The sequence below is a fragment of the Diadema antillarum genome, unplaced genomic scaffold (assembly GCF_040938485.1).
Source record: "Diadema antillarum isolate AM-2024a unplaced genomic scaffold, OU_Dant_1.0 scf00000142, whole genome shotgun sequence".
In the NCBI taxonomy this organism is placed as follows: Eukaryota; Metazoa; Echinodermata; class Echinoidea; order Diadematoida; family Diadematidae; genus Diadema; species Diadema antillarum.
In genome coordinates, this window is record NW_027271031.1 from 508223 (window position 1) to 525021 (window position 16799).

General features: G+C 39.1%; 1 protein-coding gene across 1 annotated transcript in view; it reads left to right on the forward strand.

The window, feature by feature from the left end:
* The window catches only part of LOC139721374 (von Willebrand factor D and EGF domain-containing protein-like), a 140239-nt gene that overhangs the window by 52314 nt on the left and 71126 nt on the right, over positions 1-16799 (forward strand). Inside the window, exon 4 of the mRNA XM_071632688.1 lies at positions 7891-7950. Within this exon, the coding sequence (XP_071488789.1) occupies positions 7891-7950 (60 nt within the window). The remainder of the gene's footprint in view (positions 1-7890; positions 7951-16799) is intronic.

Genomic DNA, 16799 nt, shown 5'->3' on the forward strand with positions numbered 1-16799 from the left:
AAAAATACCAAATTAGGCGAGGCAATAATGTTACAATCTCAACACCCTCCAATTTGTCGAAAACATTTTGTCGCATAATCCAGTCATATTTATTTGCAGTTTGTGATTACGCAACTTTAACCCTTTCCCCGGAAAGACATCCTTTATAGGTTCTCAAAAAACTACAATAATTTTACATCAGAATAATGAAATGAAACAGAACTTACTCGTATGGATCAGATTTTCCCTAAGAATGATAAATGAAGATATTTACGCAGTTACTGGAAAATTTATGAGATGATAACATTATTAATCTGTCAATTTATGCATACCATTGTGACTGATGTCATGAATTTGTGAAAACATAGGGAACTCTAGGGAAGAAAATCGAACCCTATCATGTTATCAAGTCCGCTTGTGATTGAACGCATACCATTTTTTGTCTGATTCTACTCCTTTCATTAAGTCCAACTTGAACATGATGTGGAATTTCACTTTCAATGACTGCATACCTTCCCTCGATCAGTATTGCTAAGATTGCAAATATCAGGATTATTATAGTACTACAAAAATGAAGTTTGAACGATACGATGGATGCGGAAATAATCTCATTGATTTCATTAAGATAAAGTGAATGGAATATTGCATTCATGTCAGTTGGAGATTTTTGAGGAGTCGACATTGCTATCGTTGCGTGTAGATTGTGGCCTATATTTGCGGCTTGGTAACAACATGTGAAACTTCAAAATGTCATAACTCGACTCGCATTGTCATGAATATGCAAAAGGACTGTCATGCAAATTGGGAAGGGTTCCGAAAAATGGCGAAGTTCAGTGTAGTTGACATTAATTTTGCTCAACTCTGCAAATCCGCCTCTAAGTCGTTAATCTGTGACGTCCATCAAGAGATGGTTTTGACTGGTGATCGTTTGTTGAATGATTGTCCGGCTTGCTATAATCCCCGGACAAGCCCCCAATTACTAGGTTCGGGATGGGGGGAGAGGAGCAAGTCCCATCCACTTCTCTTTCCCACCCCCCCCCCCCCCACACACACACCTTTTGTGAACATTTCTAATCAAGTCTCTCTTGGTGACAAATCTGTGACAGCTCCATGTCCCATGGTCCTCCCTAGCCACCCCGGACGCGGGGCTTCGCGCCGCCCGAATAATTGAACTCAAATTGCAGACGACTCCCCTGTAATATTGATGAAGTAAGATAAAAACTTTTTTATGTAACTTAAGGAGAGAGAGAGAGAGAGAGAGAGAGAGGGAATGATGGCAAAAGGTGGCGTATGTCTGTATGTAGTTTGGGGACTTCTGTTTCTTTTGGCGGTTGTTGGGAGTATAAGCCACGGCTGCTGCGGTGAGAGAGAGATGAGCAGGACAAGAAGAGAAAACGTAATTCGGTCTAACAAGCAAATCGGCTGAGTAATCGGCAGGATGGAGGCGGTTTATCACCGTGGTTGGAGCTAGTGATGGAGTGGACATGAACTCTACCGAAAGGTCAGGGACAGGATTTGTCGTGAACTGTCAGTGGAGAGGGCTACAGAGCTGACGTTTTACTGTCATTGCCAGAAATCAAAAGTTTCAAATTTCTCCAAACACTCGTCCACTAAAGTGAAAAGTGGAAACAAAGAGAAAACAGATACGTCCGTGACATCAGGGAAACCTCAAACTCCCTGCGCTTTAATTTTAGGTACATAAGAAATTTGCTTGAAGAGAAAGGATGCCAAGGACAGAACAAAAGCCTTACTTGAGAGCAAGGGGAGGAGGAAGGAATGAAACCTTTTCTCAGATAATTCGATGGAAGTCCAATTTGCCGTTTTGTTTGCTTTTCCTTTTACTCCTCTTGTCTGTGTTCATCAAATGTAAAGTTCAATTCACTTGCACAGGTTGATAGCGTGGGCGAAATACAACTTCCTTAAACACTCGTCCCTTGTTCTCGTGAAGTAATCTCATGAAGCGGATCAAAGATATCAATGGTCGTCAACATTTTCAGGAGGATATTCGTGTTGAATTGACTTCATGTAGCATGGAATCATATGATAGGGTATAATGATATATGTTTTAAAATCATTTGCAGACGAGTCATAGTGTTAAGTGTTACTCAGTTTTCTTCCATCTTCGGTGTTATCTTTTACTCTGTTGTAAAGCTGGTGTCGCATAGCGACAAGACGTATGAAAAGTGGGTTTGGATGAGACGTTATTATCGAGAAAGACTCATTTAATACGGTGAAGTCACTATGGAGAATATCGTACTTATTGGTGATGGTATGTTGAATAAGTTGAGGCGTATTTTAGAATGGAATGCATGTATTGAACTCTAAATTACTTTCCCATCATGCATTCGTAACTATCGAAAGATTCTCCCTAAGGAGTTCATTCACCCATGCATGCGTTGAGGCACTACCATTATTCAATGCTTGCAATTACTTAATGAATACAGTCAAAAGAAGACTGAAAGACTATATGAAAGAGGATTCTGATGGGAACTTCTGAAGATCAAGAATTTCAACGTTTGCAACTTGAATTTGCAATTGCGTTCTCTTTCCCCGAGAATGGTTCGTCGCTTGTTACTAGTAGGCCCAGCCTGTATCGGGGCTACGCATGTCGCGAAAATAAAACGTACTGTTATCTTTTTTTTTTGTAAATAGTCATGACAGTTGGTGAAAATGATACACAGTATTAGAGTAAGTGGTAAATGAACATGGTGTTGAATTGCATTTGGTAATGACATATGCCATTCGAGAGAGATATATATTGCGAATAGTAATGTTTCGTACTCGCATTGTCACATTCTCTTGCCAAGCGAGTTACGTGGGAAGTTTGGAAATCGAGGGTACTGTCTGTTGCCTTGTGTCAATGTCCTGTAAGTGACATGGACGGGGTCCCGCAGATTATGATTTTGACACGCCGAGGGTATGTGTGGTTTGTAAATTCCCAGAGACCTCGAGAGCGTCATCGCAACATGAAAGCAGGACCATCAATCGGCCTGACAAGACTATCGTACAACTGCTAGCTTCATTGCTTTGAACCCAGCCAGCCTATGTGCTTCTATTTAAGCCATGTTGAAGTTAGAGATAATCGAAGTAAGAATGATAGAGATTTCGTCTCAATCGGAAGGAACATTATTTTTGTTTTCGTATTTACTTTCTAGTACATGTAATTATTTCATCCAGCTGTGATATTGGACCCATTAATAATTACGGCAATCTAGGAGCAGTAATGACATCATTTTACCCTATTCATTATCATCATTGGGAGATGGGACATAATCGTACGTTAGACTGGAATGAGCTAGAGATGGTATAGTTTTGGTTGAGCTGGGGGATTCAGATTTTGATTTTTTTTTTTGAGGTGATTAGAAACCACTTGTGAAATATTAAAGAGCATACAATTCCAAGAGAAATTAGAACTTTATTTGATGAAAGTGTGTATTGAAATGGCTGAGACATAAAAAAAAAACAGAGTAAAACAAAGTTTATGGTCTTAATATGACCTCTGTATTTTTGGATATCCCAGCCATTTCAAAACAGATTTCAACAAAAAAAAATACATGTAATAAAAAAACACCATTGAATTCCTCTCGGAATTGTGTGCTCTTTGATATTTAACAAGAGGTCTCTCGTTATCTCAAAAAAAGAAGTTAGAAACCCGAAGACCCATCTCAACCAAAACGATACCATCCCTATTACTATTGCAAGGAGAGGACAGGTTGCTGGAACTTTTGTGGGCGTGGTTTTGTGTCCCCTTTCAGTGGCTCTCTTCAAACAAATTAAATGGAGTTTCGGATCGATTGACCGGGCTTCGCCACTTGCTTCTCAGCGAGACTGGAGAGTGACCCACAAAACGAAATGGCGTTGACCTCTCCCTCTCTCCGCCCGGGGTCAGGGGTCATTGCAACCGCTGACTGAGATTCGGGTGAAAAGTAGGTCGCGTGCGTCGAAGGATAGCACCTAGAGCTAAAGAAAGTGAACCGTGACAATTTTGACAGGCCGACTTGTCATATTTATGTACATCTCAATTTGCACATGAAATGGTCTTCACCCGTCCCGCTGTCTGAATAACGTAAACATCTTCCGGGTTGTTTCTACTTGTTTAACTTGATGGACGCCATTTATAGTTGAATTCGTCAACAGATTGGGCGGTCTTGTTATGGACGTCGTGACAGGAATAGTATACATCTTCATATTTTGTCCACGTGTTTTTTGACCTAGATGGCACCCCCATTTTTGTTGCGAAGAGGTTTTCATGCTGTTTTGTTGTCTGAAATAGCCGGTTATACGTTAGTTTCGTTTCACAGTTCAAAGTAGAGAAGGCAACATTCAAAAGGTGGCAGACTTTTGGATAAATGAATAAAAAGTAAATGAATAAATAATAATATAAATCTCTCTCTCTCTCTCTCTCTCTCTCTCTCTACATATATATGTATATATATATATATATATATGATATATATATATATATATATATATATATATGATATATATGTGCATATATTAATTTATTTATTAGATAACGTTGGCCGTTTTCTGCTACTTCGAGTCGACACCGTTCGGTGTTGACCGTTAATGTCGTCATCTGGCTTCCCTCTGTCATCTTCCCTTCTGCGGACTGGTGTCCTCTCAAAGGGCACTGTCATCCTTTACTCACAACTCTACATCCGAAAGAGAAAAAAAAATGAAAGGATTTTTTTCGTTTTGTAAAAGTAATCCCAAGCGAGTGATTAATAGGCGGCCATCAGTGGTAATTAACGAGGCGCTGTATGTGTCACGTTTGAGTAATTATTGCGCGCTAACAGGATGTCTAAAATACACATAACATAATTCAATTACGTTCTAATTACTATACCGAGAATCCGAATACGTGTACAAAGCAATGACGTTGCGCGAATCTTTTACGATCGTACCGGGAGACACCAAGTAACCAGCCGATCGTTAGCCGTACAATAAAATCAAAAGTGGTTTAGTGTGTTTTATGTTGATATATGTTTGCGCCTTACCAATAAAGACGTATGTAAGTGAGCCAATCTGTTATCAGCGAAAATGTTTTCATTTCTTTCTTGATCATAATGGTCTAGTAAAAAAAAAAATCCTAAATAAGACAAAGTTTAAAGATACGCTTAAAAAAAACAGAAAAGTAAGCGAGATGCTTTAGTTGCTGATCATTATTTATGCAAACTGTGGTCAGCCAATATGGGTAACCTGTAGGGCCTTTACAGAACAAATAGATTCTGTGAACGTGACTCCGCGCAGTAGAGTGTCTTGTGTTAAGCTGTGACGGTTGAGACCCATCGGTTCTGCTTTGACAAGTGTATAGACGCAGAGTGTTGATCGTGGAGGCGTCCGACTATTTTACTAGACATCAGGTACAATGTATCTACCTTCCGTCTAAGTATTTGCCCCTCTGGTCTTCAAAGCCATATCGATAGTGGGTAATTGTCGTGATGATTGTATGCGATTTATCTATCAAGTCTGTTATTGTTATTTTGTGGGGGTAGGGGATGAGGGAGTATTCCCTTTATACAGGATTTTGCAGTAATGACTTTCGATAATCTCATTACTGCAGACATTGAGTCCCTAAAAGACAGTGGGGTATAGTTATAGGGGAGTAGTGTTCATCATTTTTTTTTTCAAAATACAAATAACGAGTGCCCAGCTTTTAAACCAGACTCAACAAGTTTAATTTCTCCCACGCATTGTTTGTCCGCCAATGAACTCCGCCGTGATCCGACTATTACAATATTATTACGCAATGCACCTTGCACAATAGGATCCGTTATGCCAAAACACTGAACGTCTGTCTTTCGAATACTCCTGGATTATTTGGATATTTTTTGCATGAAGGGCGAGAGAATTTGACCGCTCAAGAGAAAGGCAAAAAGGAAAGAGCCTGAGAGATGAGGGGAAAAAAATACCCCGAACTAGAACGGTGCAAGCTCTTAAATCTCAAAGTAATAGATAATCTGCTCAAGATTTAATCAAAATTTCTGAAAATTTATACAAAAGAGTGAAACAAACACTTCCGTAGTCCGAAGCTTTATAAGAAGGGCCTACAATTTGAGACCTGCAATATTGTTGAAATATACAAATTTGCAATTGTGATCCTGGGGGCTTAAACTGTGTCAGTTCAATAGTAATATGCATGCTCTGGTTGTTCCTCTGTTCTGGGTAAGAGCCGTTTTTACTCTCTCCCACTGTCCATCACTATATCTTTCTTGTTGTTGTCTCTTTCCCTCTCCGTCCCTATCCTACACGCTCCACCTGCACTTCTCTTCTTGGCGAGACGAGCTTTTACCCTATAGGGTACGTTGTTGTTACTGTTGCTGTTTTGTGTTCCTATAAAAACTTTGGTTTGCTTCGCAAACCCTGCTCCACCTGTCATATTAAGCAGATAGATGAAACATCCGCATGACGAATACGAAACACACAAGGAATTGTCAAATTAATCATCGAAATCATCGGAAATGCCCGTCTCACACCAGTTGTATAAGTCATGCCTCGGCCGAGTCTCCCCGACCGAGGGAGGTGAAGTTTCGGTGAAACGACATCGTTCTCTCTATTTTTTGGTCGACCTGGATTTGTCATTAGTGTGTATGGAATAGTCGGTCACGAAATCTGTGCGCGTGGGCCGTAAAGCTGAGCATATGTAGTTACTTTCAAAAAGGAAAAAAAAATATTTTATCGACTCTTTATTTCTTTTATTTGATATATTTTCTTCTTCCTCCAGTTCGTCCCCTCCTGTCATTCATTATCTTTTCTTTCTTCTTTCACCTCTTGTGAAGTTCTCCCCAGAAAAAAAGAAAGAAAGAAAGAATAATGTCGTCACATTGGTGACTATATACAGAGAATCGAGTGTCAATAATAGCAATAATAGTAATACCTTATTTATCCAGGGTAGCCTCTTCAGTGTTGCCACTGTTCTACCAGAGGACCCTGCCATTATTATTACCTTCTCGTTGCCAGGTACTCATTTATACACCTGGGTCGAGAGGAATATGGTGGGTAAAAACATCTTGTCCAAGGACGTAAAGCAGTGGTACGGGAATCGAACTCGGGTCCTCCGACTGGGAGTCGGGATTCTTATCCGCTAAGCCACCGGGACTCCCGCATCGTTGTTCTCTCGATATTTCACGGCGAGGACTTATTGGAGGAGTGATGATATAGCCTCACATTTCTTCGATTTTGATTTGATTTGATCTGCTTTGACTGTTGCACTTTCTGACCACACCATCAAATTATGGAAAGAAAACGAAAAAAAGAAAAGGGAGTGTCCTTTAACCAGGCATTTTCTAGACATCAAGGATTGGCCATAGACGATCAAGGTCTTTCTTTTATATTAAAATGATGCAGCTCTGCCATCCAGCTCACCTCTTATTTCCTCTCCTACTCCCCACCTCCCTGGCTTCCTGTATAATTCATCCCCCAAGCCCTTGATAAACCATTCAGTCTGCATGAACATTATCACTTTGTCGTATGTACCCCCAAAGTAGTTGTCAAAGAGATTGAAGCGCAATGCCTCTACCACGAGTTGCATAAACCAGAACATGCATCAATAAGACACCTCCCTGAACAAAGGTTGCGGGTGGCTGGTTTGTAGTGGATGCTGTAGTAGTAGTAGAAGTATCTGAAGCAATAGTGGCAACATTGAAAGCAACAGATGTGGTATTCGTGGCTGCTCTAGTCAGTAGTAGTACTATCAACAGCGGTATTATTTTTACTATCATTATTACCATTGTCATTATTATTACCATTAATTTCGTAAATTTGTTATTCTATCAGCATCGTCAAGATTGACATTATTGTCATTATCATCACTAGTAGTAGTAAAAGTAGTAGTGGTAGTACTAAGCGTAGTATTAGCAGTAGAAGTAGATTCATCATCGTTATTTTTGTTGTGTCATATCTATTCAGATGCACGGGAAAAATGTGGACCAGGAGAAATCTCGCCTGATGGCTTCGTGCCGTGTAGGGGTAAGTAATGCAGAAATTTAACCACTCAATCTCTATACCACTCCGATGACTGTCTCAATTAGTTGCGCCTGTTGTCATGGTAATTGTATGAACGTAGTATTCATCCTCCCTCATCAACCTCCACATGAACTCCGCTTTCCCTCTTTACAAGTTTTGTGTTATACTCTCTCCACTTTGTTCTATCAAAGAAATTAAAGACAAAGAAATATACAAACTTTTTTATGGGGGGGGGGTGGGTATCATTATGATAACGATAACGTTGGTGGCATTGAAGAGTGAAACGAAAAAAAAAAGAGAAGAAGATAAAGATAACCAGGAAAGAAAAGGGGAACGAGAAAAGGAAGACGAAAAAGGAGGAGGAATTAAGGAGAGGAAGGTGAACAAGAAGACACAGTAGGAGAAGAAGAAGAAGAAGAAGAAGAAGAAGAAGAAGAAGAAGAAGAGAAGACAAAGGCGAGGATGACGAAGAAGAAAGAGAAGAAAGCAGGAGGAGGAGGAGGCGGAAAAGAAGAAAATGATGACGAAAGGGAAAATATTGGCCGAGATGGTGGAGATAAAGTTAAAGCAGGAAGGAAAAGAGAGGTGATCATGATGACTACAATGATAGCACAAGGCTACATCCTTGGTGTTGTTGATGACTATTCTCTTTGACAGTGATGACAAAAATGGTGATGCTAGTAACGTAGGAATAATGATATAATGTAGGCCTTCAGGTAGGATGTAATGAATGATGTAGGGTAGTCACGAAGTTTATGTTGGAATTGAAGCTTCGAAGCAGCTTGCGTTCGTGTGACTAAGAGAGAACAAGCCTTTAATGGAAGTATCAAAAATTATTTACAGGCGTCGCTTTTTATCATTTCAAATGTTAACTGGAGACAAAATAAAATCTTGTGGAGGAGTTATCAGCACAATCTGGGCATTTTTTTTTTACGCAGTCGTAACATTTGTCCACTCTGCGACGACAAGATTTTTTTTTTTGTCAGGAACGTGGCTTACAAATCACAGGAAATTGCACATAAACCAGAGAACCGTGCCGCGTTTTACGCTATTTTGGAACGGTTGATACGAATCGAAGCTGGCATTATTCGTTATCACATTACGAGTGTATTTTCCCCTTTCGTTTGTTATCTGGCAACGAACCAAATTTTGCGAACACCCCGTTGAAAAAGAAAGTGAGATTAATAAACTACGCAGCTTGTGCGTTCACAATATGCTAACGAATGCACTGAGGGTTACATCAGGAAAGTGAAATCAATCGCAATATTCATGATATCTTAGGAAATTATCACCCTCAATAGTACATGATATCAATGTCTGTGGGCAAAGTGCACCATCCCAATCAACGGTCTGAAACAAAATTTGTAATTTTTAGTTTTAGGCATAAGGTTGATTTCCTTTTTTTATTCTTCGGGTGTCATCACATTTGATTCAGTTTGATTGACTTGATTTATGCGTTTTCAAAACGAGAAGGAAACATTCAATACGCTTTGATCAAGATTTTAAAAAAAACCCAAAATGAACAAATCTGCCATCTTGAAAAGACAATACATGCGTAGAATATTTCACTATCTAATATCTTATCTTATATTATATTTATCTTATCTTATCTTTTTATATTTTGCTTTACTCTGTCCAGAATTTTCATTAGATAAAACATGCGCCTATTTTCGTCTTCGCAGTCATGCACACACATACTTCATCCTCTTTTTCTTTTTTTTCTCTCTTACTCTGTCGCTCTCTTCTTCCTCTTTTTTTCTTTTTTTTCTTTTTTTTTTTGGAAGGGGGGGGGGGGGAGAGTGGTTCCTTTCCATTCGTAATCCGAGTAATGTATTCTGAATAAAGATCGTGCCTCGTGGCGGAAATAGCGTTTAGAATACCTTGAAAGGAGTCTAAAAATGCATTGACAATGATGACCTAGAGTAAACCGTCTCCGACGACGGATTATCCGGGCTTTGCGAGCAGGTGAATGTGACCATGATTAGTCTCTAAAGAAGTCAGAATTTAGTTTTCTCACAACAGACCAGTCAGTGTATGTCTGTCTGATTTCCCCGTACAATCATTATGGCTTATTAACAGCTATGCTCCTCGACTGCAAACAACAGTTAAAGGGATGGTTTAGTTTTGGGTTGAGATGGGGAGGTTCTCATTTTTTATCTTTTTTCTTTACGAGATTATAATGTAGCTAGAAACCACTTATGAAATATGAAAGAGCATACAATTCTAAGAGGTATTCAAAATTCATTTGATGAAAATCTCTTTTGAAATGGATGTGATATCCTTAAGCAAAGTGAAACAAAGATGTCCTAATAAACGGTGGGTGCCACCTTTTATTAGGACCTCTTTGCTTCTAGATAGATATCTCAGCCATTTCAAAACCAATTTTCATCGAATAAACTGAGTTCCTCAAAGAATCGTAAGTCCTTTCGTTTTTCATAAGTGGTTTTCCATTATCTCACAAAAAAGTTGGAAACTGTGAAGCCCCATCTCAACCAAAATTATACCATCCCTTTAAGGGACAAATTCCTTCGAGTACTTCCGACTATTATGAGTTTTGAGGTAACTTCAGTGAATCCTGAACAAAGAGAGAGAAAGATTTGAAATGAATGGGTGGATTTCTGTTTTGTGTTTTTGAAGGTAAAAAGAACAACGAATGTACTGTCCGCGGCAGTTTTTATGAGTCCGCGTATGTACAGTGTCCGATACAGTTTTCATGTTAATCCACTTTTGTATGGTGCGTGGGATTAAAGCACGTGGATAAAAGCAAAAACTTCTGAGCAGAATGTCTAACTTTCCTCAAACTTTCCCAATGCGTTAGATTTTGAGTCAATTGATTTCAAACCATGGAGCTACATGTTCAAACGTCGATAATCAAGGCACTGGAGATTTCCAAACAGAGAAAGGATAACATGGGGGGGGGGGGGGGGGGAGGAGGAGCTAAACAACACTCGTAATTGAACGAGGTAATCGAGGAAATCAAGTAGAGAGCGGTTGCATAGACGAAGGGGGTGGACATGGTGAAGAATAAGGAGTAATACAAAAAACACGGATGGGGGTTGCTGGACATGGTGAAATCCCCGCGCGAAAGTGATTAATTTGGTGAGACAAGATTGGAAAGAGACGAGATATGCATGGGAATGAAAAAGAAACAATAGATAAAAACAGAAATTGGGAGAAGACAGAGCTATGGTTAGGGAGACATCACAGCAAATATCGTAATTCGTGTCATTATTATTATTATTGATCAATATCATCATTATTATGTTTAATAATAGTGATACATAATTACTATGTTAAATTTGTTATGATGATGAAACCTTCGTCTTTCACATTTTTCCTTAATTATTATCATTGGTATTATTATTGTTATTATTATTATTATTATTATTATTATTATTATTATTATTATTATTATTATTATTATCAACATCATTATCATCATCATCATCATCATTAGTAGTAGTTGTAGTACTGTAGTTATCATTAATGTTATTCTTTATGGTAGTGAGATTTTATTTTATTTTTTTCCTGCTTGCTATGGATGTTCTCATTGCAATTATTTGATTTGAAAGATGTGGGTTTCTTTTTTTTTCTTGAGGATGTTTGTATCTTTTATATTTTACGCTTCAATGTTCTCCCATTCTGATATTGGTTGTAGAAGGAATTGATGCGATTCCGTTATCAAAGAGAGATTGGATGAAAGTATCTGAATTCGATTTCTGACCTTACCATACGAACAATAATTCCAGAGGAGGTAATTGTGCTCTAACAATCAAAACACATCGCCACAAAGTGAGATTATCATTTGGCGAAAATCGGCGTCGCCTGATCTTCCTTCTAGTTTTGCAGACTGCTACTACTAGTACACGCGGATGTTTCCTTCGCAGCTCACACATTTTTTTTTTTCATTTAAGCGAGATACGACCTTCTGCAATGCAACTGAACGGACGAAAATATAGAGCGCGGTACTAACAAACAAACAGACAGCAGACAGGGCTCTCACAGGAGACAAGTTTCAGCCAATCAAAGCCATTGTTACATGACTTTAACCCAGCACAAAGAGGAGACGGTACAAGGATACCATCTTTTTAACATTTTTTTTTTTCTGAGGCCCGCCCCCCTTTTTTTTGTGTGTGACATTTTCCACCCTCCAAATGCCATAAGCTGTTTGACCTCTTTCAGAAGCACCGAATGGATGAAATCCGGAAAACAGAGACAAAAGTGTGTCACTACTGGCAAATACAAGAGTCAATCAGAGCCTTCACGGAGGTAGTGTATGATTATTGGCTTTTGCAGCCACTTAAGTGCAGCAACTTTCTCTATGAGACTGTGAGAAGGGGAGAATGGATAGTCTAGAGAGTTTTGTGAATGGGCAAACTGGCATCGTTGAATAGAAAACAAATTGCCCAGAAATTGTTTTGCCAATTACGCAGTTTATAACTTTGCCTACTTCTCTTTTCAGAAATCTTGTTTTTCTTCCACATTTCTGACCAAATGGAGGGTCCATTGTAGAATGTAAAAAACAAATTGCCTGCAAAGAGACAGTTAGACATGTATAATATGCAAGTAGCAGGTTTTTCAAATCTGAGCGAAATTGAACGAAATAGAAGGAAAATCATGAACGTTTTAATCATGTCAATTTTGTTTGCCATATTTGCTTCCAGTGTCCATGATTTTGTGAAGAAACCAAACCCATAAAAAGTTGCGGTTAAATCTAATCGGCAAGCGAATGATAATAACAATAATCTTGATAAAACATGTAGGTGAGTAGCCCGTTGAGGTAGGATAAATAAATACTTAATTGCGTTATCATGGATGCGATATTTGTGTATACTCCATATTTGTCGGCGTAACTATTTTTTTTTTCAGTGGCTGGTATACGTCGTTAGCCATTCATACATCATCTAGCAGTCAGCTAATGTGTGTGTGTGTGTGTGTGTGTGTGTGTGTGTGGTGTTTTTTTGGGGGGGAGGGTTTTTTTTTTTTTTTTTTTTTTTTAACCGGAGAGTCTTCTTTCTACCAGCCCCATCCTCATCAAAATGGTTCGACATTTTTTTTTTTGAGATAACATACAGTGTAGCCATTCACACCGCGTTGTTAAAAAGTATTAATGGTGTTGTTAGTTTGCTGCTTTCGTGATCTGTGTGCGATTGGTGTGCGTGCTGCATGCAATACTCAAGAAATGAAATACTTGTACAAGCGGAATCCTGACTAGTCGCAAACTTGGAATGATTGGCAAAAAGAGCAAATATAATAATATATGATATGACTCCGTTGCGGACGTGTTTATCCCTCCATTCCGTCGATTGCTCTGAGTCTCATACCAAACCGTGTTTGATTTATGTTCTTTCGGATATTCGGCTGGTAACGTTCCAAGCTTGCGCTCCCTCAGGTGGCGGATATTTCGGATATCCTGACCCCGATCCCCCTTCCTGCACGGTCTCACGATTGTCCCCTCCAGACCTGTTTTGTCTAGCTTGATTGGTAACCTCCTCCCTTACCCCCTACACCCCATCCGAGACAACCCCCATCATCTCCATGCCTGTTCCTCCATTAGCAACATTTCATCGCCCCCTTTATCCCCCGATCTCTGTATCGGCACCCCTTATCACCCCGCTGAATAAAACCCGTATCTCTTGAAGCCACTCGCAGATTCAATCTCTCCCGAATTTTGGACACAATCAATTAACGAAATCACTTGCACGTTCAGGTTTAAATTCAATCCGGCCTCCCACTACTCATATTGATTACCTTCTTCTCACCTCCTTCTCACTTTCTACACGTTTCCTGTTTCAAATCCATGTTTATCTCTTACTTTGCTGCTCTACATTTTTTATCTCTTTCTTTTTAACCTGCAAACTCTTTTAACTACGTTATCTCTCGTGAGACACAAGTGTCAATGCAGTTGCAAACAACAGTAACTGTTCTTGTTTTGTTGTTTTCGCGAGAGATTTGAAATGTTCTCCTGGTATGGTGTCGTTTCTAGGTTGTCTGGTAAATTGTATGCAGGTGTCTGCGATCAGATGGCGATAACAGTTCATTTTACGTTTTACACACGAGAGTGACATTAAAATTACACCAGCCGTAAATGTGGACCTCATTCGAAAAGTGATTAGAAAAATCTTCAGAAGGGTAGATGGGAGAGTGTGTTTTTCCTCCTTTGTGCGGCCTAATACGAAGAGGCATGTTAACCAGCGAAGGAAAATAATAATTTCAGAGGTCCTTGATTGGCGGTGCCAAGGACGTATCACACCTCCTTTGTAGTGCAGTCACCCCAGCTTAAGGTGCACTAATTGTGCTCACCTGTGTCATGAGGAGCGTTAGTGGGTAGAACATCCCGTCAGAAGATGTAGGCCCACATGTATCAGCGCGATTCGAACCCAGAAACACATATTCATTTGTCTTAAAAGGGTGCTCTGGACCAGTTGAATGTCCGAAAGGAACTGGATAAGCACAACTGTGACAATTATATTTTGATTAAAATCGGACTAAAAATGAGGAAGTTACAAGTTGTTTGTGTGCTTGTTTGTTTGTTTGTTTTTGGTTGTTTCACTAATTTTCAAAACAGTTCTCTAACAGTTGATATGAATATGCAGTGAGTGAACTTGTGATTCATCACCACAATTCTTTTGATTATGTACAAAATATTGACGAAATGAAATTATCCTACGATAAAGATGTAAAACATACTGATATTCCTGGCTGAATAACTTCAAAATAGTGATCAGTCAACTATAGGATTTGAGGCTGAAATATGATTGCGTTAAAAAAAAAGACAATTCAAGATTTTATGTACAAACACTATGGCAATTTTAGTTATCAAAGCTTCAGCATTTCCTTGATAAATCTTTGTCCGATTTCCATCAAAGTTTACTGTTGTATTTGCAAAACTTTAGCCCCCTACTCTTTATTTTCAGACTAATATTTAATTGGTTCAAACGTCCTCCGCACAACATCGCCTATCACCATTGCGTGTTTTCATTCATTTGTTTTTTGTTTGTTAGTACTATATTGTTGTTTATCAGGTCTTTCTCGAGCGGAGTTTTCAAACAGAAATTGTTCTCCTGTGTTCTAGAACTGATTCACTCTCATCACATGTTTCATGTTTACTTTCGCAATGCGAATCATGATTATGACTATTAAGGATATGATAGCTCCAGGGGGGTGGGCCATAAGGACCATGTGAGGACGGGGTATTGGCGGATGACTGAAGACAGGGAGTGGGAGGGAAGGGAGGGATGGGAGGGAATTAAGGGAAAAGAGGAGGTTCTTATGAGATGTTGCAGAAAGAAGATGAGATGAGTTTGAGGCGGGAAGGAGACGGGGGAGGAAGAAGACTGCATCACGTTCGTCATTCCCTTTCTCTGGAGTTGGGCGCTTGTTGATTCCGGTGAAGGTTTTTCCTGCCCGACGTGACTTCCCCATCCTCCAAATACAGCCAAGCCACATTAGTTTTCACGCCTTCAAATAGAATCAAGCCACGATAGAATAAGGACGAGTCCATAAAGTGCCCTCCAGAACATTACGTCTGTATGTTGGAATAGCGCTAAATTTTTGATAATTAGCTCAGAAAACAGACACCCATGCATCTAATTTACATGATTTATGCATGTATCACCTTTTCGTTGTTGCTCAAGCGAAAAAAAAAGTTGTAGAGCTTACATTTTATTAATGTACATACATCATGTGAGAATATTATTGTGAAGTTTGAAAGTCAATGGCCATTCTATTCCGATTCCGTATCATTTCTTTGGACACAATTTGATAATTCTGTTTCATTTTTTTTTTTTTTATAATGCAATCTTGAACATGCGGTTTATTGTTCGTGATTATCTTAAAGGGATGGTACAGTATTGGTGGGGATGAAAATTGGGCTTTTAACTTTTTCGCGAGATACCAAGAAAACACTTATGAAATAGTATAGAGCATAGCATTTTAAGAGGAATTCAAAGTTTATTTGATGAAAATCGGGTTTGGAATGGCTGAAACATCCTAAAACAAAGTAAAACAAAACGATCGTAATAAAAGGTAGGTCCCACATTTTATTAGGATCGCTCTGTTCTGAATATATCAGCCAATTCAAAACCAATTTCTATCAAATAAACGTTCAATTACTCATGGAATGACATGCTCTTTCATATTTCATAAGAGGTTTCTCATTATCTCACCAAAAAGATGTTAAAAACCTGAAGTTAAGTCTCAACCAAAACTACATGATCCCTTTAACGCCCGGAGAGGAAAGAGTGGCAAATGTGAACCTCAGAAGGGAATCGAGTCAACCTAGTTATCTTCTATTAGTTGGCTACAGTGGGAGGAAGGACATTGTAGATACTATTCGAGATCAGTTGTAGGGGGAAAAAATGGTGGATCTCGGTATTTTTAGATTCGTAACTTTCATTCATCTCGAATAACAGGAGAAAATGTCAGCAATTGCTTGAATGACGCGATATTTCCACTCTCCCGCACTTTTGTTAACGCCCAAGGTGAGAGATAGTGAGATTTTCTTGCCCGAACTGGGTCAAAAAATCAGAGACGAAAACAGCGAGTGGATGCCAAGACTTGATAGTAGGCCCCTCGGTGACATTCAATACGAGAAACTCTTGAATTGGAAATTCGACGACTGTTCAACAGTTTTCTTTTTCTTCAAAGAAGAAGATACACAAGAACAAGAACAACGAATCGCGTGTATCATGTATCCCCCGAAGATGTTTTCTGCAGGAAATGAATCAATACGCAGACAGCTTTCTGTACATGGAGAATCGTTACTCATTATTTCTTTTTCCTCTCTAACTTTGAGAGAGAACGCAAGAAAACAAACAAAATGCCAGTCGAACATCATTCAAGCCGAAATG